At 33.5% G+C, this 27,839-nt stretch overlaps 1 protein-coding gene across 2 annotated transcripts; it reads right to left on the reverse strand.

Annotated features, from left to right (window-relative positions):
* LOC129256750 (uncharacterized) lies at positions 1–27,839 on the reverse strand. 2 transcript variants are annotated; one of them, XM_054894917.2, is made up of 14 exons: positions 27,593–27,839; positions 24,330–24,387; positions 19,312–19,461; positions 15,962–16,098; positions 14,259–14,409; positions 12,521–12,577; positions 11,524–11,687; positions 8,976–9,080; positions 8,343–8,406; positions 7,859–7,975; positions 3,897–4,013; positions 3,297–3,413; positions 2,627–2,746; positions 1–2,047 (listed from the first exon to the last, which is right to left on the reverse strand). In XM_054894917.2, exons 1-14 carry the CDS (start codon positions 27,782–27,784, stop codon positions 1,272–1,274), a joined length of 2,325 nt encoding a protein of 774 aa, XP_054750892.2. In that variant the 5' UTR covers positions 27,785–27,839; the 3' UTR covers positions 1–1,271. The 2 variants fall into 2 exon arrangements, with proteins under 2 accessions (XP_054750892.2, XP_054750893.2); XM_054894918.2 differs by having other exon boundaries at positions 1,170–2,047; positions 11,524–11,684; positions 27,593–27,817.

The raw sequence follows: 27,839 nt of genomic DNA on the forward strand, positions 1-27,839 counted from the left end.
GGAAATACCTTTTTAATATTAGCCATTTCAGATGAAAAAAAGGCATTGGGGTGATTTGCTCATTTAGCCTATACTGGTTCTTGCTCTGCTCTTAAAGGGAACAAAAACCCAAGAAGAGAAGCAATCCTATTGGAAAGAGTAAAATGAGAGGAATAATTTAAAACAAGTTTCATCGAAATCAGTTATAGAATAAGCGAGTTATGGAAGTTTGAATAGTCTTAATTGTTGTACTTTCTTTGGGGATCCTCAAATTGGTAAACATGCTTCAAAATGACTGATTTTGTGGACAACCCTCCATTTGTTTTGTTCACATATTTTCAGATTTCCCCCTTTATTTCACATATTTCACATCATCTCCTCCTGACCTTGACATATGTGGTGTGAATTACATTTCCCATGCATGACATATGTTATGCTCAGAACGAGGCAATACGCAATTTTAAAGATAATAGGAAAAATCTTTTAAAATGTGTACAAAACAAATGGAGAGTTGTCCACAAAATCAGCCATTTCAAAGCATGTTTGATTTGAGGATCCCCATAGAAAGTACAACAAGATTTTTTAAACATCCATAACTTGCCTAATTCGTAACCGATTTAGATAAAACTTGTTTTAAATTGTTCCTCTCATTTTACTCTTTCCAATAAGATTGCTTCTTATCTTGCGTTTTTGGTTTCCTTTAATCGACATAATACACTAAAAAATAATGCATTCAACCCGTTTTAAAAAATCTGTTCTTTTATTATTTTTCATTCGGATTTCAACTAAAAATATAACACCTGACGTTTTGGTAGGCCTAAAAATGTATTTTGCGATAAAATTAGGATTTTTTGGATTTATTTCTTCATAATTCACGTAAAGGGGGGGGGGGGTGAGCAACTGACAAACACTATGTGTTGTCACCCATTGACTGTGTGTTATATATAATTGGTGTAAAATATACATTTTGAGAGAGCCGATAAAAACAAAGAGAAGACGTTATGAAAATAGTATTAGTAGTAGAAGTAGTAGTAATAATGTTTATAATGATGATGGTGTTAATGATAATACAAAAATATTATAATATTACTACTACTAATAATAAAAACAATAATAATAGTAATAATAATAATGACGAAAGTATGAAATTTCGTTTTCAGATATTTACTTTTGTTTTCCGAAATTTCTCCTTGAAATTAGCCTTACTAATTAACCATTCGCGTGAAAAAAAATTGTAACTTTTCTCATATCCTCCTTTCTGCAAATATGTAGGCGAAATCAATCTTCTAACACTAACAATAGATACTTGAGTATCCCTCTATAACCGTTGAATGCATTTTCCTATATTGCATGTGATGATGTGATAAATATTCATCAAAAGCACTGTCGTGATTGTCACTGTCAGATTCACTATCGTGTGAAATAAGAACATTCAAATCAATTCCCCCTGTAGCCTGGTCTCCATCCACACTCACGAACTCACATGGAAATCCAGAGTCTTGTGATTCTTCATGGTGATTTCCTGACCAGCTTTCTAAGGCACATATTAATTCTGTTCTTTCTGTACATGGTTCACGTCCTGGTAAAAGTATGTTATTACTGGAAAGCGATGTAGGTTTCTCAATATCCTGTAAATTAAACCACATTAAATCCAGGTCTTCTAACAAACTGTATGTTCGAAATTCTCGTAATTTACATGGTATGTTCAATCCCGAACACACCTTCGAAAAGAAACATACTAAATGCCTGTCTTTCCCCCCTTGCCGTTCACTCTCAGTAAGTTTTAATAGTTTTTCAAAATTATTAGAGTGTACTGGTTCTGATGTCTCTGTAGAACATATCCAGACTATCTTCTTGGCTTTAACTGAAGCGCTTTCAAGCCACTGTTCCCGCTCGTGATCAGTCATTCGTTGTGTATTCTGCGTTGGAAGAACTGGACTGATATCACCACGGGTTCTTAGTAATCTTGCCAACATCTCAACAAGATTTACAAACTTATAGTTTTTTTCGGAAAAGGCAAAGAGGATATCATCAGAACCTAGGCTTGAACAAGATCTGGAGCGTTGATCTAATTGAAATCATAAGAACAGGAATAATGCAGGAAAGAGAGAGGGGTCATGGTATAGTAGAAAAGGTGAGGATCAAGAGCAGATGTGTATGGGAAAGGAGAAAAACATGAAAGGTAATGTTAATATATTTGATCTATATGGAGGCATATTAAGGGTTGTGCTATTTTGAGGATAATGAGCATAACTGAGGGCTCCTTTTAAGACACCAAACTGTGTGCCATACATACCAAGAAGGTAATTACCATAATATTTGAATTAAGTTTGAGACGAGGTTTTATGGTGACAATGCTATAGTCGCCGGAACGTATATGTCATGAAATCATTTTAATGAATAGTTTTTATTGAGTAAATATCTAAAAAGCAAATACATACAGGTATAGTAGTTTGAAAAACTAAATTATCATTAGCTGGAAAATAATTTTTGACAAATCCTGCTAACAATAAAAATTCTATCCAAACTTTAACAGATTGTTAGAACATGACTTGAGAACACACGGTTTAATAATACCCCATAACTTAAAATAGAGTACTGAGTGGTAGGGGACATGAATTCATTTGAGGTAAATGATAATACTTACCCTGATGTTCTTTAATTCTTTTACAACAAATGCAAATCGCCAGAAATATGAAGACCAACAGAGCACCTATAACAGCAGCACCAGTGATCCCTTTCCATGTATTGCTATCACCAATGGATTCTGAAAAGTGGAAGAAAAATCTTATTTTAGGATATTTTCATGTGTATTTCAATAATACACATTTATGATAATAGTAATCATACTTGCATATTCATAGCGCTTACCGCTCTCTTTATCAGAAGTCTTAAAGCGCTTCTATTAAGAATAGATTCCTGTTAGGTCCCCCGTTACCTCACCTGGGTTGAGTGCAACAAAATATGGATACATTTCTTGTTGGAGTAAATGAACTTCTGGAGTAGGATATAAACCTCTAATTAAAGAGACGATAGTTTGAACCACTATATGCTTGCATCCATGGCACAGCCGAAAAGCCCGTATACCACAAGATGAGAAAATGCAATAGGATACCAAATTTGCATATTACTAGTAATACATTTGTCTCTTACACGGAATGAAATATTGCATTTATAGTTTAATTAAACATTCTGAACACGAATACTGTAATTGTCAGGACCTCGGTAACACTCTGTAGAGTGATTAGACGCCTTATACATATTTGTTAAAATTACAATCATAATTTAAAGAATCGTAAAAGTAACAAGGAACTCACGGATACATGTATGGTTATTCAAGTTGATAGTTCCTTCTTGACATTGACAATAGTAGTCATCACCGAGGGGTATACAGGAGCCAAAAGGTTCACAAGATATGGATTCACAGGTGTCCCCTGTATAGAAATATATTCATATATTATTCTACTGATATCTGGTATCTGATCTTTCTAGGATGAAATGAAATAATCTGATTTATGCATTATTAATTTTGTATGAGATCCTTTCATTTCTCGATTTCTTTCCAACCTGCCTGAAAAAAATCTTGAATTAGAAAAGATGACCTATGACTGCTAGTACAAACTAAATATAATAAATCAAGTCTTACTGGACTATCATTCTATAAAAAAGAAGTGAAACTGAACATAATAGGATTGAATTTAGAGCCTTGTTTATAATCAGGCCGTTGAGTAATACAAAGAAATATGCTTCAGGAAATCAAATTCTTGCGATAAGTGATCTTTGTAAAGAAAAAACATAAAATAAGAAAAAGAATGAAAAATAATAATTCAACCGATAAGACAATGCTATTTCGTTACCATAATACAATATCTGTCCATCCTGAAAAGACTAAATTTAATCTTTTTTATAAAACTTACGGATACAAGTGTGGTTATTGATGTTCAGAGATCCCTCCTGGCACTTGCAATGATAATCTTGACCAGAAGGAATACAAGATCCAAGAGGTCCACACGTATTGACCTTACAAGGATTTTCTGTTATGGAAAATAATAGACACTTTTTGAAAATGTATGTATCGGATCATTCATTGTTTCAAATTTTCAATTAATGAAAATGTATTATACACAGATGGGTGGGATATCAGTATAGGCTATGACCTAGTTACAGTATCTTCTCGATTACAGTCAACTGCATCAAATCATCTTGGCCATGTTGGCTGCTCTGAAATTCAAAAGTGTGCACTAAATGAGATGCTGCTTAAAGGGATGCTCCGGGCTGAAGATATTCATATCTCTATACAGTGCGTCCCCAAAAAAACTATACACTTTTGAAATGGCTGCCAAATAAAAAATATAGCACTTTGGGGGAAAAGACTTACATATATGGAAAGCCAATAAAGTCAACTTTCAAATGACACCAAAAAGTTGGAAAACTATTCAGGCTTGAGCGAGCACTGCCCACTGAAACAAAGGGTATGAAAATTCGGGTGGGCTGGAATTAGCCTTCCAATTTATGTCAGTTTTTGAGAGGCAGCAAATCCTTTCGAACTTGCAAAGTTAAGGGCGTTGTGATAAATTAATGATCAACCGTGACCAGTTTTGGTTGCATAAGCAAATTTTATAAATTATTAAATTGAACTTTAATGCATGAGTGAACACAAATTACACTTTTTGGGCAGCATTTCAACTTTATTAGTTGGATATATTTTTGGGCAGCATTTCAACTTTATCATGTGGATTTCAGCAATGTGTTCATGGGAGTCGGGAGAATAGGGGGTGAGATAGAACTTAAGTGGGAGAAGTAGGTTGATGGAATAAGGCTCAACAGAACATTCAGCCCCTGCCCCCTCCCTCTTTCCCGCCCTCCCCTCCTGTTGAGAGACTTATGGCTATTGTCATGTACGCGTGAAGTCCAGAGCAGAATGTTGATTTAATGATTAATTCTGAATTGGGGCATCAACTTTTTCCTATCAATCATTTAATCAACAATTTATCAGTAAATCAACTCATTCAATGTGCAATGTGATCAATCAATCATTAATATTTTTCAATTAATTATTTCATTAATCATCATAATCATTAAATTTCTTGGTAATCATTCAATAACAAAACTGACCATCAGCCACCGGTCACTTGGCAGTTATAAGTTTTGAATACGCTACAATCCAGGAAGTGAGACAGAGAGAGAGAGAGAGGGGGGGGGGCTGGGAAATGGTGGTGGAGAGGGGAGGGTACATATGACTTTTAATTTGTAATTTTTAAAGGACAAAAGGAAGAGGAATGCCCTTTTAACCAAGTCTTAGCATATCTCGCCCTTTTGCTTGTAACAGGTACCATCACATTACTCTGACTCTCACGAACACACTTCTGATGTCCACAAGATGAATATGCTACACTAAAATTACAATTGCTGTTTCAATTTAGTAACTCATGCAATTTAGTAACTCATGAAATTTGCCTAAGAAACCAAAACTTATCTCACTCATTAATTTAGCTTAGCAAGTTCCACAGGACTAACCACTAAAAAAAAACTGTAATGCTAATTCCTGCCCAGCCTAGCCGAGCTTAGTCTCTCAGGAGAGAAGCGGGGGGGGGGGAAGGGGGTTGAGATGGAGAGAGGGGTTGCTAAAAAATGTTCTGTTGACCTTTATACCATCAACGTACTTCACCTACCTAAATCATATTACCCCCTCTTCTCCTGACTGTCATGAACACATTGTTGAGATCCACATGATAAAGACAAAATGCTGCACTAAAAATTGCAATTCATGATCACTCATGCTTTAAACTTCAATTTAATAACGCATTAAATTTTCACAAACAATAAACTGATCACAACTAATCTTTAATTCACCAAATAACCCTCAACTTTGCATGTACCAAACAAAAAACCTGAAAGAAATTGGAAGGCTAATTCCGGCCCACCCTAATTTTCATACCCTTTGTTTCAGTGGGCAGTGCTCGCTCAAGCATGAATAGTTTTCCAACTTTCTGGTGTCATCTGAAAGTTGACTTTATTGGCTTTCCATATCTATAAGTCTTTTCCCCCAAAGTGCTATATTTTTTTATTTGGCAGCCATTTCAAAAGTGTATAGTTTTTTTTGGGACGCACTGTAGATAGTAAAATTCACAGAGCGAAATGCTGACAATTTCATCAAAATCGGATAACAAATAACGAATTGTTGAATTTTTAAGATTTGCATTATTCCCGCGAAATAGTTCTAGACATGTCTTCATGAATATTCATTAGGTGGGCTAATGATGTCATATCCCCACTTGTTCTTTTGTATTTTATTATATGAAATTAGGTTTATTCAATTTCTACTAAGAACTAAAACGTTTAGATTGACAACTGATTAAGTGCATTAGTTGTTCCTTGCTGCAACCTATTTCATCGTAATGTAGACGCATCATTTATGAATTTATGTAAAATTAAACAATTATGATTTCATGAAATAAAATAAGAAAAAGGAAAGTGGGGATGTGACCTAGAACTGTTTCGCCGAAATAATGCAAATCTTTAAAATTCAATAACTTCGCGTTATTTGTTATCCGATTTGGATCAAATTTTCAGATTTTGCTCTGTGAATTTTACTCCATAATATATAAATCTTCAGCCCGGAGTATGGCTTTTAGACGTTCCAGAGTTCACTGCATGCATGCATGGCGATACCCTGGTTGCAATTAATGTTGCAAGGGTCAGTATGGTAATTTCTTCTTTGATTGAGATCCATCAGACATACAGATTCTCTTTTGTTATAATCATTCCCAATTGAAACCAATAATCCTAATTGTACCAATTTAATCAATGAACAGTTGGTACAGTAGGGACGAACTAGACAGACAGGACTGATTGTAGTAGGAAAAGAAGATATATTGGTACAAATTGATTGACATTCAATGGATGTTCAATATTGGTCATTCGTCTTGGTAGGGATTACCATATCTATGATGTCCTAGTAATGAGTGTTCTCTTCTCTGGAATGAAGAGTTTGCTTATCCAGATAATGATCGCTGCTGGTCTTTCATCTTGTAGTCTTGGCTACCTGTTGGGAGGGCTGGACTATCCCTAGATTTGAGGCGCTTAGAACAGGAGATGACATTAAATATATTGGTCTTTGGATTTTGGCCTCTATCGTAAGTAAGTATGAGAGAAAAGACATGATCTCCGGTGAAGATCTGCAAGATTTTCCTTGGACACTCAATGGTTTAGTTATTAAGTGAACTTTTTTTGTTTTCAAACTATATGTGTAATTCAAAATAGTCCGTCAGAGAAGATGTATGTTGCGTTATTTTCTTAATGAATATAACCTTACATGACAAGAAAAGTTGGCCTATCAGTAATGTGATTGCATATTGCATCTGTCAGCTGTTTCAGGATCTCCTCTGGTCTTATGACCTGTCAGTGGTCAACCAGAATAGTATTTGTGGTCAGTCATCGAATGTTCATTTTGCATAGGTCGTTCATTTGCAGTAAAGGATTTCCAACAACATGAAATGTCTTATAGTGGTCTTTCAATTTACAGAAGCTATTAAGTGTAGGCTACAGGGATGGCAGGACAACTTGGGTATGCAGGAAATAGGAAATAAACCAAGAAGCTGAAAAGTCAAGACTTGGTGAAAACGACAACACCTGAAACCAATCTATGCGACCATGGAGATCATTAAAAGGTAGTACAGTCATGACAGTGATCCATGAAGACACAAGGATCACTGGTCATTAACAGTATAAATAGATCATGATCTCGGAGATCAATGAACATTCAACCGATAGGCCTTTTCAAAATCAGTCCATCCACTCCATCGTGTCCCTTAAAATGTCAAATGGCCTAAAGTTTCGCAGGAGGATTTTGGCAAAGGGTAATTCTTAATTTACTTACGAATACAAGTGCGGTTGTTTACTTGAACAGTCCCTTCCATGCAATGACACACGTAGTCATCACCACGAGGAATGCATGATCCAAGAGGTTCACAAAAATGTGTTTCACAAGGGTTCCCTAAAAGTAAAAAAAAAAAAAAAAAAAAAAAAAACTTGATATAAATTTTGTGACATTGTTTTGTTTCTGGTTGATATAAACAGTGCGGAAACAGTTGCTGAATGCCCCAATAATGGGCATTTAAATTAACCTATAGAATGATCATGACAAATGGCTGTTTTGTGGAAGACCTTCATTTCAGTTAACACTACCTTTGTATGTTTTCATGGTTCACCATGTTGGCTTTCATTCTTAGGAAGTATTTTTGGCACATCTGCTATTTGTTTCATATGCAGGGGAACTGGATGGTTTACGTTGGTTAATCTGATAAATTTATAAACAAGAAATAGTATTCTGTAAACTTGGAGTGACTGAAGTCCTATTTCACCTCGGAATATTACATTTGGACCATTCGTACGCGTCTCTTCCTGGCTGTCCTTTCCTGTTATAATCTGTAAATTACAAGATGAAAATGATCGATGGTAAGCTTAGGCCAAACTTGAAAGTACATTTAGGCAAGACGGTTACAGGAGCTGACTTAATGATAATTCCCCACCCACAAAATCTAATTTTCCGTTTCCATCTTTCTTTTTGTTATTCCGTACCTCCCCCCCCCCCCCCGCCGAGATCCACCAGTGAATGGTTATTCCATACTATACCTCTTAAAAATATAAGTCAGTTTTTGTAAATGACTTACTTTGATAATTTTAATGGTAATACATTATTTTGTCCCATGAACCCGTAGTTTCGTATATCCCTTTTCAGTTGCCCAACATATATATTATAACATAATACTTCGTTTGAGTTTGGACTAAGCAAATTTTGCATATATAAAGAAAACATCAACATAGCATAAAAATTTATTTCACAATCTTAACTATCGCTACATTCTACATGTATCTATCATGTCTACGTGGTAATTCATCAAATATATTTCACTTCATTGATCAATTCAATGAAGGAATAACATTAAAATTATGCAATAGATTTAGTTTACTAAGATCTTAAAAATATCACTTACCATTACAGTAATAGTATCTCCTGGGTTGGCATTGATCTCGTAGTCGATGGATGTAGTATTCACAACAAATCCATTAACCTCAACAGGAGTTACAATCATATCATCCTGCATTCAAACAAAATAACAATGGAGAGATAAAACTGTAAACAAATAAAATGAGTATTTTGAAATCCAATTCCTTTAGTTAAAAGATTTTTATTTAGGCCTACATGGCAAAAAAAAAAAAATAATAATGTAATGATAATAAAGTCTGTATATGCGTTCAGAGAAAATATCTGGTATATAGGGGAAGTATAGAAAGAAGTAATGCTTCGATACTGTTTATTCTTATAAATATATCAACATGAATCGAGATACCGGGTTTTCAAATTAAGGGCTGAAAGTGTCTCGCAAATAGGAATTAGGTCGTATATAACCATGTTCAATTATGATTATGTTTTTTGTGAATTAAAAATGGATCGTTATGATTTACTTTGGAAAACAAAAATTAAATCATAACACTGATTTGAATCAAAAGAGAAAAATCAAACAAACATTACACTGAAAATTTCACCATAACCGGATGTAAAATAAGAAAGTTATGACATTTTAAAGTTTCGCTTATTTTAATAGTTATATGCACTCGGTGACATGCAAATGAGATAGTTGATGATGTCCATCACTCACTATTTCTTTTGTTTTATATAGTTTTAATTATATAATATTTATTTTTTTTGTACAAATTTGACAATAAGGACCAACTTGACTGAACCACAAAATGATAAAAACAATGGTAATTCCACATAATCAGGAAGGAATAAAACTCCCTTCACATGACAGTGAGGAGAAAATTAAAATATTTCATTTTTAATTTAATAAAAACAAAAGATATAGTGAGTGGATGATGTCATCAGTCGCCTCATTTGCATACCGACCAGGATGTGCACGTAACTTTTTTGTGAAATTAAACTTTCTTATTTTACATCAGATTTTGATGAAATTTTTAAAGTTATTCTTGTTGGATTTTTCTCTTTTCATTCAAATCAATTTTTTGTTGAGGTGGACTTTTCCTAAAAGCTTTTATTAATAGCACATGATACAAATATACGTTTATCACATTAAAAAAATATAGTTCTCTTGCCACATTATTAAATTATGAACTAAAAGGGTTATTTCGTGGTTACAATCAAACAAGTTAATTTTAAATATTGAGAAAACAAAATTAATTTCGATCTAGAGGCAGAACAATACCGGATAATCCTCTCGAAATCGTTATGGATAAAAAAAAACATTTGAATACGTTCGATAATACATCTTTTTTGAGATAAATGAGTTTCTTTCCTGGAAACCACACTTGATATACATTATGCTCACGTATTATAGGACAGCTGGAATATTACAAAAACTGAAATTTATTTTACCAAAATATACTATCATAACTAGACATAATAGTTTTGTTTTGCCACCTCTCACGTATTGTAATGTCATATGGAGTAATACATTTCAGTCACATCTAAATAATAAAAAAAAATCAAAATAAAGTTGTAATCATTATTTGCAATGCTTCATTCAATTATCATACCAATGCATTGTTTTTTAATTTAAAAAATCTTAAAGATAAATGACTTGATAAACATGGGTGTTGCTATTTTTATGTTCAATTATAGAATTAATATACTTCCGTCATTTTTTAAAAATATCTGTAAAACAAATGAATCTCATCATACATATCCAACTCGCAAGAATAATATCATCGTTCAATTCGAGCACATAAAACCACATCTCAACACTCCTTACGATTCAACGGTTCAAAAATATGGAATAAGCTATCAGAAGATTTTAAATAATGCTCAACAGCCACCAGATGTACAAGCAAACTGAAATATTTACATATTCATAAATATAAACAGTTTACCTTAAGAGGTACGTCCTTGTAATTTCAAAATTAATCAAATGAATGATTTTTTTTTTACGTTTTGTTGTTTAATTGTTCTATTTTCCTATAATGTACAGATAACAATGATTGTTTAGGATGTACAAACCATTGCTTTCCTGTTCTATGTAATTATTTCCCATTGTATTTTATTCTTGTCTTAATTCAAACACGTTTTATTCTATATCTAGGCTCCTGGTGATAAGCTTCTTAAGGGACCCACGCCTTATGTTAAATATTTGTTTTTATTGTTTTTACACATGAAATAAAATAATGAAATGAATGAAAGGAGAGAGAATGGAAGTATGCACTACACTAAAGAGCAAGTGAAGTCATGGATAGTATTAAAAGTGAAAGTGTCAGAATATTTGTTTTGTTACATCATGGCGATGGTTTAAACAAGAAACTATTATTCCGCGATTATCTTATACTGAGATAAAACACAAAGGCGAACAAACATTTAAACGTATATCTGAAACTCTTCAGAAACTATTTAAATAAGGATGAATGGTGTGACGTCACACCTTCGTACCCTACATGCCTATCGGTTAATAGTGACAATTATACATGATTATCAGAACTTTTTGTTTTCCAGTTGTATAATCAAAGAGACACTATAATGGAATTCTATCATACCGTGTAGATGATATGTCCGTCGATGAAGATATTTCCCATCAAGCTGTATATATAAATCCTATATAGATTTATTGAATAACTAGCAGGTGCGGGTGTAAATGTCAGTCTGAAGGTATAATATTCTGGAATGGCTTGGTAAAAGTCAATAGATGGGGTCCATTCTTCTGAAATATCAAGGAAAAATCAACGAACCAAGAACATATTCATGTCAGATAATACTATTAATGAATAAATATAACACGTTTATGTTACTTTCCTTTAATGGTATTATAGCCAAACGCCTACCGATTCCACTCTTTTATCAAGTTTCCTCACATTAAATGGATAGATCATAATTATTAAAGATTAATTAATGTTTCCAACTATTCGTTAATAAAAGCCTGATGAAAATGAAAGAAAATCGCAACGTTTATAAATAGCTGCTCAGTGAGATATGCCGTCATGATGGGTCATATAAGTTCGTTTTCTGAATATAAAACATATACGATATTCTATTAATGATAATGATAATAATAAAGATTGATTTATTGAGCGCATAATAGAAAGCTCTCTCTATATGCGCTTTACAATGTAAGACCTAAATATTAACATAGTATGAAACAAAGTCATTGTAAGAATGCAAACCAGCTAAAAGATATAAATTACTGATACAGCATGAAAATAAAACCAAGCATATTTAAATCAAAGTTAACATAAGACATTTGTCAAATTTAGTGTTCAATATAGGAATGCGTGTATCCTGTTGGCAGTGATTTCGGAAAAGTGAGTTTCGATCTCAAGATTTTATACGTATTTCATTTTTACCGAAAGTATAAATCTTCTGTTACTTTTATAGATATGCATTTCATTTCCTATTACTAAAGAATAGATGATAATATGCATGTGCTCGTTTCATTTTCAAGCTAAAATGAGGTGTGTTAAGATAAAAACATTTAGAAGTTTATGTTCCATTCTTTTCTTTAACAAATTATATCAGAAACGCACGATAAGCGCTTACCTCTTGGAATCATTTCACAATATTTATCTGTCCATGTTCTAACAGGATCGTTGCAAACTGAGAGATTTAAGAAAAAAAAAATTCAATTACATTTTCGTCCTTACTATCAGTTTTACATTTCAACTTCATGATTATTTTTATAAATTATGATACAAAACGCCTTCATTGCAACCGATGTGGCTTAAACCCTGTATTCAGTTTTCATGAAGTTAATGACTAAGCTTAAACTTATTGCAAATTGAAATAAAAGGGTCTCTCATAAATAAAAAAAAATGTGTGAAAGATGTGATCCAAATCTTATGTTAATGGGTTATGGGTAGCATTTCAAAATTGTAAACTGTAAAAAAGTATATTTGCGTAACAAGTATCCTTGGTAAAATATTATTTTCAAGCATGGAATGTGCTAAATATTTCGGGATCAAAATGATATTTTCCTTAGGTAGCTTTCTGATGTGCAATCACCAAATTTGTATAAAAAAGGGCGTTTGAAAATCATCTTTCAAATAAAAATATAACAATTACCGACAGAAAATGTGACATATCCTTAAAAAATCTAAATTAAATATTTCAAAAAGAATAAACAAATTAAGAAAATGAACTAATCAGTACACTGGTGAAATATTTGAATGAAAACCCATTGAAATTCGTATAATTGAATTTTACGAAAGCTTTAGAAAGGTTTTTAAAAGAGAAGTCTATCTTGACGCGGCAAGTGGGGTTTGACGAAGTGGGGTTTGACGAAAGAAACAAGTGAACGACACATGCAATCAATATTTTGGCGAAAATCCATATACAACAGATTACTGCGTTTCAAAGCTTAAATTGATAGGCCCGTATTCTGAAGTCAGGTTTAACTGAGACTGTGGTCTAACTCTGTGCTAAAATTATGGGAAGCCAAAAGTGTCAAAATTTGTCATGTTTCTTATGTTTACTGTGCTCTTTCCTGATTCATCGATGGTGAAGACAATCATCTATTCTTATACTTCCTAGACAATTATGAATGATTTTGAGAGCCAAATGAACTGGATGATATCTCTTGTGTTAGTGATTTGTAATTGGCTATCCATACTTAAACCACAACTTTAAACCTGAGTTTAAGTTAAACCCGACTTCAGAATACGGGCCATAGTGTCACATTTTACTAGTTCTCTCACATTCATGTTATATAATTTTCTGATAATCAATTCAATATTTACCTCTTTATGGTACACAATATTCCATCCACGCATCTCAGAATAAATATTATAAACCATCATGGTCCTGTGAAGCAGGGGATGCTGAAGCCCTACCCCAAAATTTGCACAGGAGATGATGCGTATACCACATAGGCAGCATGCATCCCCTGGGAATCAGATCGATGTGATAAAAAGTAATCATTTGACCTAAACCACCTTCATTTTAGAGCAAAAATTTTTTCTTGTCAATTTGTTTCTTACCAAAATCATCTTCAATGTGGAAAGAGAACCTTTGTTTTATCAGCCAAATAATGCGATCAGAAATTTTTAAATATTCTGACCTAAAAACTGGACTTTTTATAAGGAACACTTGTAGGAATTCATGTACTGGTCAATACATTAAAAAAAAAAAAGAATGCGAGCAATAATTCACTAATTTTTTAGCTTTAATTAAAACCATCTTGACGTCATTATGGAGTTTCTCTTTAAAAATAATACTTTGTTTTAGTGTCTGTATTTTGAAAGGGAATATGGAGTAGTTAATACGGAGATGACAATCTTACCAGGTACTCTTACTTGCATTGTGACAGTCTGATCATCTATTAATGTACAGTCTTGAGATTGGTATGGTAGAGAACGGATTTTTAAAGTATACTCATTTGGTCCATCGTCACTTATCTTCAAATCACAGAAACAGTCGAAATGAAAAATCCTCTGAAACATTAAAGAATTGAAAGAGGTTAATGTATTATGTTTCATGGAGCTCTTCTTAGACAGCTTCATAAGAGGACTGATATCTTTTGCTATTATCATGTAGATAATCATATTATTATTCATTCTGCATTTTAAACAATAAAATGAAACAATGAAATAATGACATTTCAAAGTTCAGAATAATTAATAAAGGCATTCCCCCGTTACAGTTCCCGACGTTGTCTTATAAATTAAAATTCCTATACCCGCAAGTCTCTTCGTTTGACTTCAAGCGGGATACCTATAGCATTATATAATTAAATACAGAAAAACAATCAAAATTTCTATGCTCAAATTCAATAATCTACATTTGATAATAATTTGATATAGTTTTTATACTCTCTTAATATAGTATACTCTAGTCAAATTGAAATAGATACCATATCGGAAGGCTATTTATGAGGTCATATTCAAGTTTTAATGATAAGCTATAATAGTGAATAGAATTCTAGCAATTTTTACTACTATTTGTTAACCACCTGATACAGGTCGGGGTTGTGTGCTTATTAACTTTTTTTTCTATTCGTCCACACATTCAAAGAAAAAAAGGACGTAATTTCTTTGTACATAAATCATGGCCACTATATGACACATCTTCAGTTAACAAATAATTTCTCTTTTGGAATTATTATTTTTTTAGTTTGTGGGAAATCGCACTTATAGAATGACGTTTCCATTAATTATTTTCCCATACATGGGCCGCATAGCCATCTTTATCCAACTGAATTTATATTTCACATCAGGCAGTTAAGACTTGCTATGACTATGATACAATGAACAATTCTTAGAATTCGAGCGACAAATTCATATCAAGCTTCTTGTTTTAGGGAAAATGAAACTACATAATTAGATTTGATTACCTATCGCATTGACCCTTCAGCATCCTTATTTAAGAAATATGAAAAAGATGACTTTAAACGACTTTATAATCTTTTGTCATTATTGAAACTAAGCTATACCCGATAAAGAGTCATTGAAAAGACCAAATAAAGACTCAAGATTGATTAATGATGAAGGTCTGCATGCTACGTTGTTGTTTACTTTCGAATTCACTTCATTATGGACATAATAAATCACTTCTCTTAATAAATTTTGTGTACTAACACAGTATAGTCAACGTGTCAAGTTTTAAATCTAAACATGAATTATGCAAACTTCGACAATAATTCCTGGACAATTTTGGTCCACGAAATTAGGGTATTTTGTGCACTACTATTTTGTAAAACTAGGAATAATTTATCGCATTATTTTCAAGAAACATCTTCTAGGTAAAGTGTGAATGTTCAATCTTTTGCATTTCTTTTAGTTTTTACTCTTTTTTTTATATCAGTGATCAATAGTACTCGATCGTGCAACAAATCTCAGTTGATATAAAACGGATTGAATTATTCTGTCACCCCTTTTCTGTATTGTTATAGATTGCATGGTTAGCAGAACAGGAAAAGAGATATCACGATTTAAATAGCAATTGTACCAATTGGGATACTACATTATGAAATGATTATAAACTCACATTTTTATTTGGAGCTGTAGAGTCATAAACAGATAAACGGTTCAATCCTGATGTAAAATTCAATCTATAGCACTCTTTGTAGCCACCATTCCAATGATCTTCCAGAGTGAATATCAATCCTTCTAGATTAGAAGCACCTAGAGTATAACAAAAATTTTGAAGTCCGATGTACAAAGCTCCAATTATCGTATTCACATAGATTTTCACTATAGGTGTAAGTGAATGAAATTTTCAAGAGTAAACATGCTACAATAAACATGATAGAAGCAAAATTAATCACTACCGAATTTTTTATTTCGAAATGGATCTCGTGTAAGTTTTTTTTTCATTTTCATTCTTCTTTTTCTTTTTCTTCTTCTTCTTCTTTTCTCTTCTTCTTCTCTTCTTCTTCTTCTTCTTCTTATCCTTATTCTTTTTTCTTTTTGCACTTTTTGCAGTCCCCCGCATGCCCTCCCCCGCGATGGCTATATATGAAAGCTTTCGAAGTTCAACTCGAGTAAAGTCCGAATGAGGATTACTATTACACAAACCTGTCTCCCAACATACAGATCATGAAACATAGAACGCTATATACGAGTCCAAATTAAACAACAAGATGAGCTCTTTTTTTTCTTCAAAATGCCATGATTTCTTAAAGAAATTAGTTTTAGTAAAACGATACACTCTCAATGATTAACTTCTGTATATATAAACATGTGACTAATAACATATTTTTACTTTTCAAAAGTCAAAGTAATAAGTTTTCATGCCAATAAAACGTTTGATGACCTTATTATCACAAGTTCAAATATTCCACTACAACTAGTTTCCTTTTATTTCTTCTGGTAAATAAAATGATAATCACTATTTTCACTATTTAATCATAAATACTTCTAAATGCCCCTGTAACGTATCTATTCAAATCATTGTCTGGAAATTTGTAATTTCTTTATCTTCAGCCTGTCATTTTTAAGAAACTTTAATAGTGGAATGCCTAAAACCCACTGCGATTTCAAATGTATTTCTAAGGTTCCAAACTCATCATTGGTGCAATGTTTAAGATGAATACATATTAATAACCCTGCTTAGCATTATAACACACGTTTTTTTTTATCCGGCACCTATTTATACTACAAAACAGCTATTTATCATGATGCAGCTCTCACTTGTTTTAATAAATAAACTCGATTAAACATATTACAGTCTTAAATGGTATTGTCTTCTCATGAATGTCTTATGAAGAATTATAATAAACAGTTCCTAAAGTCCTTTAACAAAGTTAAATGGCATGCTGTTTGAAGGTAAGTTCTATTGTATAAATGGACATGGGCCGATCAGCATGGGTTCCAAGCATGAATTCAACAAAGTATAGATGCGATATTGCGTGACATAATTATGAAAGATTGTCATAAATGAAGCTGTTTATAGATTTTACTGGATCTATTCATGTGCAGAACTGGAGAATTTTCAACAAAAAGCCTCAGAAATAAATTTAGAAATCATGTAGGAGTTTTTATAACCCGCATTCAATGCAACTTAATCATTGGTGTTAATTTTGACACCAGCCCAGTATCTATATCGGAAAACACCATGAGAGAAGTATTGAAACAAGAGTTTATAATCAAATCGATGTTATTTGAGCAGTGACCGGTGTTGTTTAAATGCCGTTCTGATCTTAGCCTAAAGACAAACTGTTGTTGTTCCAATACCTCTCCTTCATGGATTCCGGCTGGTGTTAAATTAATACCACCGTTTTTGCAGTGTATTGCGAATGACATCGTAATCAAGTTAAAAAACAAAAAAGAATAGAATTTTGAATCTTCTTATTATGTATATGCAATATATGCTATTTATTCATTTTTTATTCGAACAGAATGTCGGAGTTGCACATTTCATGAATTTGGTATACTTTGTTATTCGAAAGGTTGATTTGTAATCATTTAGACAATCAGTAGCGTACCGTGGGCCACGGCCATTGGGGGGGGGGGGTCACCAGCAAAAAGTTTGAGTCACTTAGCACGAGCTGAAATTTTTGATATTCAGACCTAAACAGGGACATTATTAGAAAATGTTTGTTATCATTGGTTATCATGATACGTACCTGTCTCGCTAAACAAACAATACGAGCGGGAGCTGAAATGTTAGTATATATACTGACCCCAAGCAGGGACATATAAGGACTATATTTTAGGAATCAATTAAGAGTATACATATCTCACCATAATCAACAAATGCGAGTGCCAAGCGCTTGCTGATTTTGTTAGAATTACATCTAAACACACGAAGCACTTTTTGCAGTCATTGTAATCATGATTAGCATACGCATCTCACTAATCAAATATTGCGAGAGCGAAGCGCGAGCTGAAAATTTAGGAAATTTAGACCAGAATAGGGGCATTCTAAGGCTTGTTTGTAGGAATTCACTAAGACCATACGAATTTCACTAACCAAATGATGCGAGCGCGAAGCGCGAGCTGAAAATGTTTGATATTCAGATCAGAAAAAAGGACATTTTAAGGACGGATTTGAGGAATTCATGAAGAGCAGACATATCTCACCAATCCACTAATGCGCACGTAAGCACGGACATGAAATGTTTTATATTAAGATAGGGCTATCACTTTAAGTTGTCATGAAAAAGAAGCATATGTCACTACATAAAACAATAAAAACTCGAAGTGCGATGAAATATATTTGGTGTATATTGACTTGATTTGACAACGTCAGGTCTCTCAAATATACTTGAAAACTATAGTGTTCCGAAAAAAATATTTGATCTATTAATTCTAGTTAAACAGACAATGCGAGCACCAGGAACAATGAAGACATAGGCTCTGAGCAAATTATGTTTCATAAAGTTATGAAATAATGTTTTTTATGTAATATACAGTAGCATAACACAATTACAATTTCTCCTTTTCCCCGTTTTTTTTTTTTTTTTTTTTTTTTTTTGGGGGGGGGGGCAGCCGATTGGTTGGGGGGGGCACGTGCCTCCATGCCCCCCGTAGTTACGCCACTGTAGACAATAAAAGAGAAGCGTTGTAAAAAAATTGTGTATGTTTGAAAACAGTATTGTTGAAGAAATTATTCATGCTTCATGTGATGTGATTATTCATCAATAAAATTATTTAAAGAAAGAGGAAAACTTTTTTTTTCAAATTTTGTTAATTCCCCCCCCCCAAAAAAAGCAAATTAATATATTGGTTGAACGGTATATAGAAAATGATGAATATTATTATCATTATTAATATCAGCATTATCATTAGTATATAAGCTTATTGGTATGATGATGATGCTTATCATTCTCATCATTATCATTGTTAGTTATTGTTGTTTTCATTATTATCATCATCACTATCAATATAACTTACTATGGCGTCTGACTTCAAATGTGATATTCAGACAAGTGATGACGTCACCATTATCATCAGTGGATCCATAAAAGTCAGTGTTCACTTCATAGACCTGTTCTGCATATTCTATGTCTGGACTGGGAGTATTGCCTTCCGTCTGACAGGTATCTGCACAATAAGAACGGGAATCAAACACGCTTTTTTTTTTTTACAAAGTTCATGCCCATTCCCTTTAACATTTATTGGAAAGGTATGTCCTATGACATTTTAAGCAGGATAAAAAGATGATACTTCATGATTTTGCAAAAACATTGTGAGTTTATAACATGGGCGTTTATATATAACACACAAGTATATATTTACATGTAATTGAAGTGCAGCTTATTAGAACAAATAATTTTAAATAGAAACGAACCATTTTGCCATAATATTTGTTTTTATTTATTTATTTTCAAATAAATTTCATAGATAATACATTTACTCTGTTTCAAAAGGCTGACTTCCATTTAAACAATGTTATTGTTTTTCTTTCTTTGGCCTTGGTACGAATCTAACAAGTTTGATGCTTGGTGTAACACACCTTATCATTCACCTCATTGTTTGGATCCGATGATAATCTAAACAAATGAATGAATAATGCATTCAGTTTGACCAAAACCTTGTCGATGCACCTATTATGCCTCGTCGGACTTACCTACAGCGTGACCTAAACCAAGGATATATTGTATTGAAAGCATTGGTTCCACATCATTTCTCGATCAACAACGCATTTATTTGAATAGTATTACGCATAAAGCTGCCACATTTGCTTGAAAAACTAAAGAAGGCATTATGAAAATGAAGAAAAATAACATAGAAGAGAACTACAAACAGAAAATAGATATTGACCGCAACACAACTAGGAATCTAAAAAAATAAATATGATATGGACTGCAACACAACAAAGAATCACAAAAATATTAATATTGTTAGCAAAACAAGAATCCAAAACAGAAAATATTAAACCTGCAGCATTGGAAAATAACCGTGTATAATTGACAGTGTTAATGGGAGGGGGGGGGGTTAATAAAATTGCTCCTAAACATGATAAAAGATTTTTGTAACTAAGATGTGCCGATAAATTAGTATGTTACCCCACATTCTGTTACCAAAATGCGAAATTTACCAAAAATGTGCCTTAACTATCGTGTTAAGGAGCAATTTACCCCTCCCTTACAAACCGATTAAAGTTTCATTCTACACTAAATCAGAACATTTCAACCTTATATTAATGATATTAGCATTTCCCCCCGACATTTATATATAATATATTTTTGAATAATATGTCGTTACCATGGCAAAGCAGAACCTATCACCCATCACATTGAAAAATGTGTCATAACTCCATGACCGTATATAACTCTGAAGGACACCATGATTATTTATGTGCCTTAAACCCCCATTCCACAGAGAGCAAGACCTCTGAAAGACTGCTGTAAGACCATTAAACTTGCTTGATCTTACAATGGTCTTTCAACGAACTTTCAAGATCTGCGAGGTCTTTCACGATTCCTGATGGATCTTTCAGAGGTCTTCGTGGTCTCCATGATCTCCAAACGGTTCAAAACAGTCATTCAGCGGTTTTACAGGAAAATGGTCTTTTGATGGTCTATCAGCAGTCTTTCAGTGGTCTTTCGATGAACTTTAAAAGTTCTTATTAGTCTTTCCATGATCTTTCGAAAGTCTCTCAAGAATTTTGCAGAGATCAGTGTAAGACTCATGAGAGATCATTGAAAGATCATTGAAAGACCGGGCAAAGTCCATGGAAAGAATTTTGAAAGATCACTTGTTGCATAAAATATCTCTGAAATACCATTGAAAGATCTCTATAGGACTAGTCTTAGCCTAGTAAGACAAGAAGTACCAATCACTTTTTCTTTTTTTAGTTCTTTGAGGGGTCTTTCTGAGTCATTCCACAGAGATGACAAATTTCAGTGATCTTGAAGGCTGCTTTAAGACCTTGCTAATTATTGGTCTTTCAGAGGTCCTTCAACGGTCTCCCCTCTATGGAATGGGGGCCTTACCGACAAGTGCAAAAGTTCCAGGTGAAATTACATTTTAATAATACATTTTGGTAACAGTAATCCCGTCAGACATACACTATATACGCACTACCATTGCATTTTGTTATACAAATTATTTAAACAATTAGTAGTATACCCGAAATGCATCGTATTAATGTAATACACGGGGGGGGGGGCATGCCCGTAACCAGGATTTTCTATGAGAGGGTTCCGAATTATTAAGAGTAAACCTTTCTACAGTAGTAAATGATCAGTTCCGTTACTCCCCGCGATGGATCTAGCTTTCGCCAATAGGAGGGGGAGGGCAGAAAAAAAATTATCTACATTTTTCCGGATCGGCCGCTTAAATAAATAATGCGAGGGCAAGCTCAAACTTGTTGATATTTTATGTATTCAGATCTGAAAACTGAACGCTCAAAGCAATTTTTGTAACGGGGATCAAGACGCGTATAGTAAACAATCAATGCGAGCGCGAAGCGCGAGCTGAAATTTGTAATATACTGACCTGAACACCGGATTGCAGTGACTAATGAAGAACATACATATATCACTAATAAAAAAATGTTGATATGCTAACCTGCTTGACATTCTAAGCCAATAATCAAGATGGGTATCTAAATGAACAATATTGATACGAGCACGAATGAAATTTTGGAATTTCGATCTCAAAATGACACTTTATGGACGTTTTGATAAAGAACATGATATGCATCAAATTAACAATTATTGCACATGCGAAGCAAGAGTCTTTTTTTAAGGTTTTTTTAGGTTTAGACCTAAAAACGGGACATTTCATTAACTTTTTGTGATAATAAAAAGGATGATTGTCTTGCTAAGGCCCCCATTCCACAGTACGGAGACCATTGAAAGACCACTGAAAGACTTAAAATTGGTGAGGTCTTACAGCGGTCTTCAAGATCACTGAAATTTGTCATCTCTGTGGAATGGCTCAGAAAGACCCCTCAAAGAACTCTGAAAGACTGATGGATATTTCTTGTCTTACTGGTCTTAGACTAGTCCTATAGAGATCTTTCAATGGTCTTTCAGAGATCTTTCATGCGACAAGTGATCTTTCAGAATTCTTTCCATGGACTTTGCCTGGTCTTTCAATGATCTTTGAATGATCTTTCAATGATCTCTCATGAGTCTTACAGTGATCTCCGCGAAAATCTTGAGAGACTGCCAAAAGATCATTGAAAGACTATAAAGACCTTTGTAAGTTCATCGAAAGACCGCTGAAAGACTGCTGAAGGACCACTGAAAGACCATTTTCCTGTAAGACCGTTGTAAGACTGTTTTGAACCGTTTCAAAAAGTTTTGGAGCCCATGAAGACCACGAAGACCACTGAAAGATTGGTCAGGACCCGTGTAAGACCTCAAAGACCATTGTAGGTTCATTGAGAGACCTCTGAAAGATCAACCAAAATTCATGGCCTTTGAAAGGTCTTTCAGCGGTCTTGCTCTCTGTGGAATGGCCCCTGAAGTAAATGACGCGAGCACGATGCGCGAGCTGAAAATTGTTGATATTCCATTCTGCATCTGGACATTTTGAATAAAGAGGACGTAATTTTATTAGATATAATTTCATGTAATAAAATACAAAGGAACACGTGGGGACATGACATCATCAGTTTCCTCATTGAATATTAATGAAGATATTCATAGAACTGTTTCAATGAAATAATGCAAAGCATAAAGTTTTCCTTGTCCAATTTTGATTATGTTTTCAGTGTTTGATTTTTCAATGTTCAAATCACATTATTTTCAGCATAGAGTACCCCTTAACTGCAAATGCAAACCGCTGAAAATAACTGATCACTGGCGCAAATCCAAACGGTGAAGCTTTTGTTCGGGGGGGGGGGGGGTGTGATCCATTGTTTCATCCCCCACTTGAATATTATGACATCATGGATTTACGTTTTGTTTTGCTGTTAAGCGGCGGGGCTTCGCGGATCCCAGACCACCCCCCCCCCCCCCCCCCCGGTTACGGGCCTGTGTTAAAGGGGAATCCAACCTTCGTCATAACATGTGTGGGAAAGGGGAAAAATAAGTAAAATAGAATTATGGTGAAAGTTTGTAAGGATTCAGACAAGCAATAAGAAAGTTATGGCTGCTTAAACTGAGACCCCCAAGACTATGCATATTTCAAATTGGCAAGTGGATAAGTAAATTATGACAAGGGGCAAGAATACTTTCCCATAGGCCATGTTCTTAATTATAATAATAATAATAATAATAATAATAATAATAATAATAATAATAGTCAGTTCTTGTATAGCGCATAACACATTATAAATAACGAATCTATGCGCTTCCAAAGGACTTGGATATTATTACCCTGGTTTTAGCCCCGCAGCCTTTTACAGCGCTGTGGCATTTCAAGGAATAATTTCCTGCCAGGTACCCATTTACCTCACCTGGGTTGAGTGCAGCACAATGTGGATAAATTTCTTGCTGAAGGAAACTACGCCATGGCTGGGATTTGAACCCACGACCCTCTGTTTCAAAGTCCGGAGACTAATCCACTGGGCCACAACGCTCCACAATTATCAAGATTTTGTGGTTTTCTTCCAAGTACCTATAATCCCCTGGGGCAGTAATCAAAATATTACACAGGTATGTCCTCATGAATCAAAAATATAATTTGAAGTAAAATTTTTGGAAAAAAAAGTAATTGGAAGAGTCCTTGCCTTACATCACTATGACATCTCAAATACGGCCAATATTTAGTCTCTATTGCTGTAGTCATTGCCATTTTTTTTACAACTTTTAAAAATCATAACTTCCTTACTGTTTGCCCGATATTGTAAACTTGTCTGATTTTCCCTTTCCTTTAAAAACAACTTTTTATTTGGGATGGATTCCCCGGCCTTTAAGGAGTTAAGGTGATAATGTTCTTGGAGTAAAGACAAACTGTTGAAACAGGACACAATCATCTTCTCAACCCTGCATATACAATACATGAAATCTTACCTAAACAGTGACGTGAGGAATCTGTTATAGTGTACTGGTACATGAATTGTTGATCAATCTGAAAAAAAAATAACGAGAAAATACTTCTACTAATATAATAATAATAATAATAACAATAATAATGATAATAATAATAATATAGGCATATTTTCCCAGGGAAGCCACTTCAGTTTTGAAAACTGTTCTACCAGCGGGCCCTGCTATTATTATTACCCCGGCTTTAGCTGGGCTGCCTCTATAGGCGCTCAGGCATTCAAGGAATTTCTTCTGACGGGGTACCCATTCCCCTCACCTGGATTGAGTGCAGCACAGTGTGGATGAACTTTTTGCTGAAGGAAATTACGCCATGGTTGGAAATCGAACCCACGACCCTCTGTTTCAAAGTCAGAAGACTAATCCACTGGGCCACAACGCTCCAATAAAATATGTAAAGTAATTTGACAGAGGAAGTTGAATGGAAATTTACTGAGCGATATGCATTCATGATTAGGTGGAGTCTTCAAATACTTTTAAAATGAAATGTTAAATCAACATTTAAAAGGTTGGAGGATTGACAACCTTTTCAAAATGTTGTATTTACCACTTCAAATGGTTCGACCCAACACTATGTTGGATTCAGTTTTATGCAAGGTTGGATTTGTCACTCCAACCTTGTAATGTTGATTCATTTCAGCGTAGTCTACAAGCACAGATTCATATTTGACACTTTAACAAATAACAGGTCTATAGGGTAAAGACTAGACGGCAAAGGCTCTGTCTGTGTCGAATATAGTGAATCTATGCGAATTGCGAAAACCAAGGGTCTGTTCCTCCAAACTAATTTCAGTGTACCAAAATAAATTATCCTGTTTATTCCACCCAATAGATACATAATGAGAATATAAGATTATTTTATATAGCTTATGCATATACATAAATATTTGATCACCTCTCTTAATCAATTTGTCCAAACAGTTAAAATGCAAAGTTAAAATCATAAATATAAAGAGTCCTCATCAAACTTTGTGAGGAAAATGATAAGTATTTTTGTTAAAGGAATACTCCAGGTGAAGGTATTCAATAAATAAAGTAAAATTCACAGAGCAAAATGCTGAAAATTTTATCAAAATCGGATAACAAATAACAAAGTTATTGAATTTTAAAGACTTGCATTATCCCGGTGAAACAGTTCTTTTGTATTTTATTATATGAAATTGGGTTGTTTTTTCAAAGTTTTCCTAACAAGAACTAAAATAATTGGATTGACAACTGATTAAGTGCATTGCTTATTTATTGCTGCAACTTATTTCATTATAATAGAGACACATCAATCACGTATACACGTGTATGAGACAATGAAAAAAATACGATTTCATGTAGAAAAAGGAAAGACGGGATGTGACATCATCAGCCCACCTAATGAATATTCATGAATCACGTACATATAACTGTTTAAAAAATTATTGCTAAAATTTAAATTTTAATAAATTCGTTATTTGTTATCCGATTTTGATGAAAGTTTCAGCATTTTATGTTATCCCTTGGGGAGTCTGTAAGTGTAAACATTTTAAGTGTAAATAATATACGTAGTTGACTGAAAGAAGCGGGCACAAAATAATTAAGATAGTAGATGGTATTCGTTTTTTAAATTTAAAATTTTCCAAATTCTGAGCATATACAATTTGATATTCTTGAATGCATATTTTCAATCATTTCCTTACAAGTCGGGTCTATAGTCAAATTCTGTCTTCAAGATTTTACCTGCTTGTTTAAAGGTCAAGTCCATCCCAGAAAAATGTTGATTAGAATAAATAAAGAAAAATCAAACTAGAATAATGCTGAAAATTTGATCAAAATCGGATGTAAAATAAGAAAGTTATGGCATTTTAAGTTTTGCTTATTTTTCACAAAACAGTTATACGCACAACTTAGTGACATGAAAATGAGAGTCGATGATGTCACTCACTCACTATATCTTTTGTTTTTTATTGTCTGAATTATACAATTTTTCATTTTTTAGAGATTTGACAACAAGGGCCAACTTGACTGACCCATATAGTATAAAAATAATTGTAATTCCACATGTTCAGGGAGAAATTAATCTATGTTTCACTTGACAATGAGGTGAAAATTCGAATATTCAGTATTTCATACAATAAAATACAAAAGAAATAGTGAGTGGATGACGTCATAGCCTCCTCATTTGCATACCAGCCAGGATGTGCATATAACTGTTTTGTGAAATTAAGCGAAACTTTAAAATGTCATAACTTTCTTATTTTACATCCGATTTTGATCAAATTTTCAGTGTAATGCTTGTTGGATTTTTCTCTTTTTATTCAAATCAACTTTTTGTTGGGGTGGACTTGTCCTTTAAATATTCATTTTGAGTGATTATTTTCTTCTTCTTTTCCATGTTCTTTGCAAAGTGCGGGGTTTTTTCTAAATGAATTTATTCGGGTGTTTACGTTTTTTCCCTTTAAATCAGTTTTATCACAATTAAACCTATCATATTTAATGTTGACGATCTGGTTCTTAAACATTTTTTCGGTGAGTCTAACATTAAGTATTGGAAATCATTCAAACAAATATTACAATCATATTACACAATATTAAGCTCACCCCAAATAATTGTTAAGGTTGGGTGAAGTTTAAACATTTAATTTTACAAGAGCATTAGAAATTATAATTTTTTATATAGGCTTGTTGTTTCCAAATGATGCCTTGAAGTACATGTCCGAAATAAAAAAAAATTATCTATTAAAAAAAAAACCGCAATTTCTGGACTTCCCCTTTGCTTCAGACGGATTTTGTCTTTTGTGGTTGGGAATGTCTGGCTTATTCATGCAATCTTTTGAGTTCTTTATGACATAAAACTCGCTTTTGTTGCGAACATAGGTAAACCTTTTTTTGGGGAAAGGCGTGTTAAGCCCCAATGCCCGCATGCCTTTTCTGTTCAATATCTTTTGGAAATATATCATTGTGAGAAATGCAATTGGAATCCATGATAATCATCAAAATTATTCCCAGGGATTAGATGTAAAAGTTACATTTCGTTGGTACGTCACAACTATATTCCATTAATAAAGCAAATCTGCCATTAATATTGTAACCGATGAGAATGCGTGTTTGTTTTTTTCATTTGGTGAAAGAAGTTCTTCATACTTAAAAAAACCCCGATAACAAAATAACATTAAGTATCAACATATTAATATCGACGATTGTCGCAAACGAAAGACAATAAAAACACACAGTGGAAAATGATAATTATGAAGTTAACTTACCACACTCACGCTCCAAGAATAACTATTTAAACAAATATCTCCTTGTTGTGTTATCATTTTGGCACTACTTGCCTTCATCTGTAGAAATAAAAGCACCACGATGGTCACAATGGTTAACATCTTCCTTAATATGAATCTATCAAAGGGAACATGGAAAAGGGGATTAAACACCTTGGCCATGCAACAGTACATTATACGGTCACTCTATCCATACCCAAATTTTGACTGACTATTCACTCGTTTTATG

The sequence above is a fragment of the Lytechinus pictus genome, chromosome 3 (assembly GCF_037042905.1).
Source record: "Lytechinus pictus isolate F3 Inbred chromosome 3, Lp3.0, whole genome shotgun sequence".
NCBI lineage: Eukaryota > Metazoa > Echinodermata > Echinoidea > Temnopleuroida > Toxopneustidae > Lytechinus > Lytechinus pictus.

Excerpts from the sequence above, each read along its gene's own strand:
- LOC129256750 (XM_054894917.2), bottom strand. The coding sequence starts at position 27,784 with ATGTACTGTTGCATGGCCAAGGTGTTTAATCCCCTTTTCCATGTTCCC. Across the intron at positions 3,414-3,896 it reads CAATAACCACACTTGTATCC|GGGACACCTGTGAATCCATA; the intron begins GTAAGTTTTATA and ends ATTTCTATACAG. Across the intron at positions 2,048-2,626 it reads AAGAATTAAAGAACATCAGG|ATCAACGCTCCAGATCTTGT; the intron begins GTAAGTATTATC and ends GATTTCAATTAG.